At 47.0% G+C, this 1,486-nt stretch overlaps 1 protein-coding gene across 1 annotated transcript in view; it reads right to left on the bottom strand.

The window, feature by feature from the left end:
* Positions 1-1,001: 1,001 nt before the first annotated feature.
* The window catches only part of RHOXF1 (Rhox homeobox family member 1), a 779-nt gene continuing 294 nt past the window's right edge, over positions 1,002-1,486 (bottom strand). The window contains exon 2 of the mRNA XM_032391408.1: positions 1,002-1,474. Coding sequence (XP_032247299.1) covers positions 1,002-1,474 — 473 coding nt within the window. The remainder of the gene's footprint in view (positions 1,475-1,486) is intronic.

Genomic DNA, 1,486 nt, shown 5'->3' with positions numbered 1-1,486 from the left:
GTATTCTTTTAGTTTTGCAAGGTGAAAAGAGTTCTGGAGATTAGTTGTACAAAAATGTAAGTGTACTTAACTACTACTGAACTGTACACTTAAAAATGGTTACGATCATAAATTTTATCTTTACATATATTTCACCACAATTTATTGTGTTTAAAGTTTGTTAAATTTTTTTAGTAACCTCTACACCCAAAGTGGGGCTCCAACTCACAACTCCAAGATCAACAGCTGTACGATCCTCCGACTGAGCCAGGCAGGGGCCCCCTATTTTACCACAATTTTTTAAAAGTCTTTTAAGTCTTTTAAAAAAATTTCATTAATTAATTAATTTAAGGAATCTCTACACCCAAGTGGGGCTCAAACTCATGACCCCCGAGATTAAGAGCTCCACGATCCTCTGACTGAGCCAGTCAGGAGCCCCTATTTTACCACAAGTCTTTTAAGTCTTTTTTTTTTTTTTTTTAAGATTTCATTTATTTATTTGACAGAGAGAAAAAGGGAGAGAGAGAGATCACAAGCAGGGGGAGGGGCAGAGGCAGAGGGAGAAGCAGACACCCGCGGAGCAGGGAGCCTGATGCGGGCTCGATCCCAGGACCCCGGGATCATGACTCGAGCGGAAGGCAGACGCTTAACGACTGAGCCCCCAGTCTTTTTTTTTTTTTTTTAAGTTTATTTAAGTAATCTCTACTCCCAATGTGAGGCTTTTACGAGCGCGCGCCGGAGTCAAGAGTCGCGCGCTCTCTCAACTGAGCCAGCCAGGCGCCCCTACCACAATTTAAAAAGCAAAACCAAAAAGACCACGCACCACAGTTTCCAGACTCGTTTCACGTAATTACTGTATAAAAATATTTCCCTTGATGCACAGAAGGCATTCTCCTTCCCTCAACCCTTGGCATTTTTGGTTTAGGAGGGAAAGAAGGAGGCTGAGGGGTAGGGGAGAAACAAAGACGCCTGGAAATGAGCCCAAGGTCCCTGGAGAACCCGGCACCTCCGGGGCAAGCTTCTTACCTCATGAGCACATTTGGGTACTGGGTGTGCTGGAAAAAGTTTTCCAGCTCCTGAACCTGCTGCGGCGTGAACTTAATGCGCTGGGCTCCTCGCTGCCTGCTCCCGGGCAGCGGAACCTCAGCCGCCGCCGCTTGGGGTAGCTCCTCAGGCTGCTGCTGCCCCAGCTCCTGGACGCCACCGCCGACCTCGTGGTTCCCTTCGCTCTCATGGCTCACGACGACTTCACCGCCGATGTCGCCTTCAAAGTTGATGTCGCCTTCAAAGTTGATGCCCTCAAAGTTGATGTCGCCTTCAAAGTTGATGTCGCCTTCCTTGTTGATATCGCCTTCCTTGTTGATATCGCCTTCCAAGTTGATGTCGCCTTCATTGTTGATGTCGCCTTCCAAGTTAATGTCACCTTCCAAGTTGATGTCACCTTCATTGTTGATGTCGCTTTCCAAGTTGATGTAGCCTGCATTGTTGCTGTCGCCTTCCAAGTTGA

The sequence above is a fragment of the Phoca vitulina genome, unplaced genomic scaffold (assembly GCF_004348235.1).
Source record: "Phoca vitulina isolate PV1807 unplaced genomic scaffold, GSC_HSeal_1.0 scaffold62, whole genome shotgun sequence".
Classification (NCBI taxonomy): domain Eukaryota; kingdom Metazoa; phylum Chordata; class Mammalia; order Carnivora; family Phocidae; genus Phoca; species Phoca vitulina.
The sequence above is the reverse complement of the archived record's forward strand: the minus strand, read 5'-3'. Positions and strand labels throughout refer to the sequence as shown.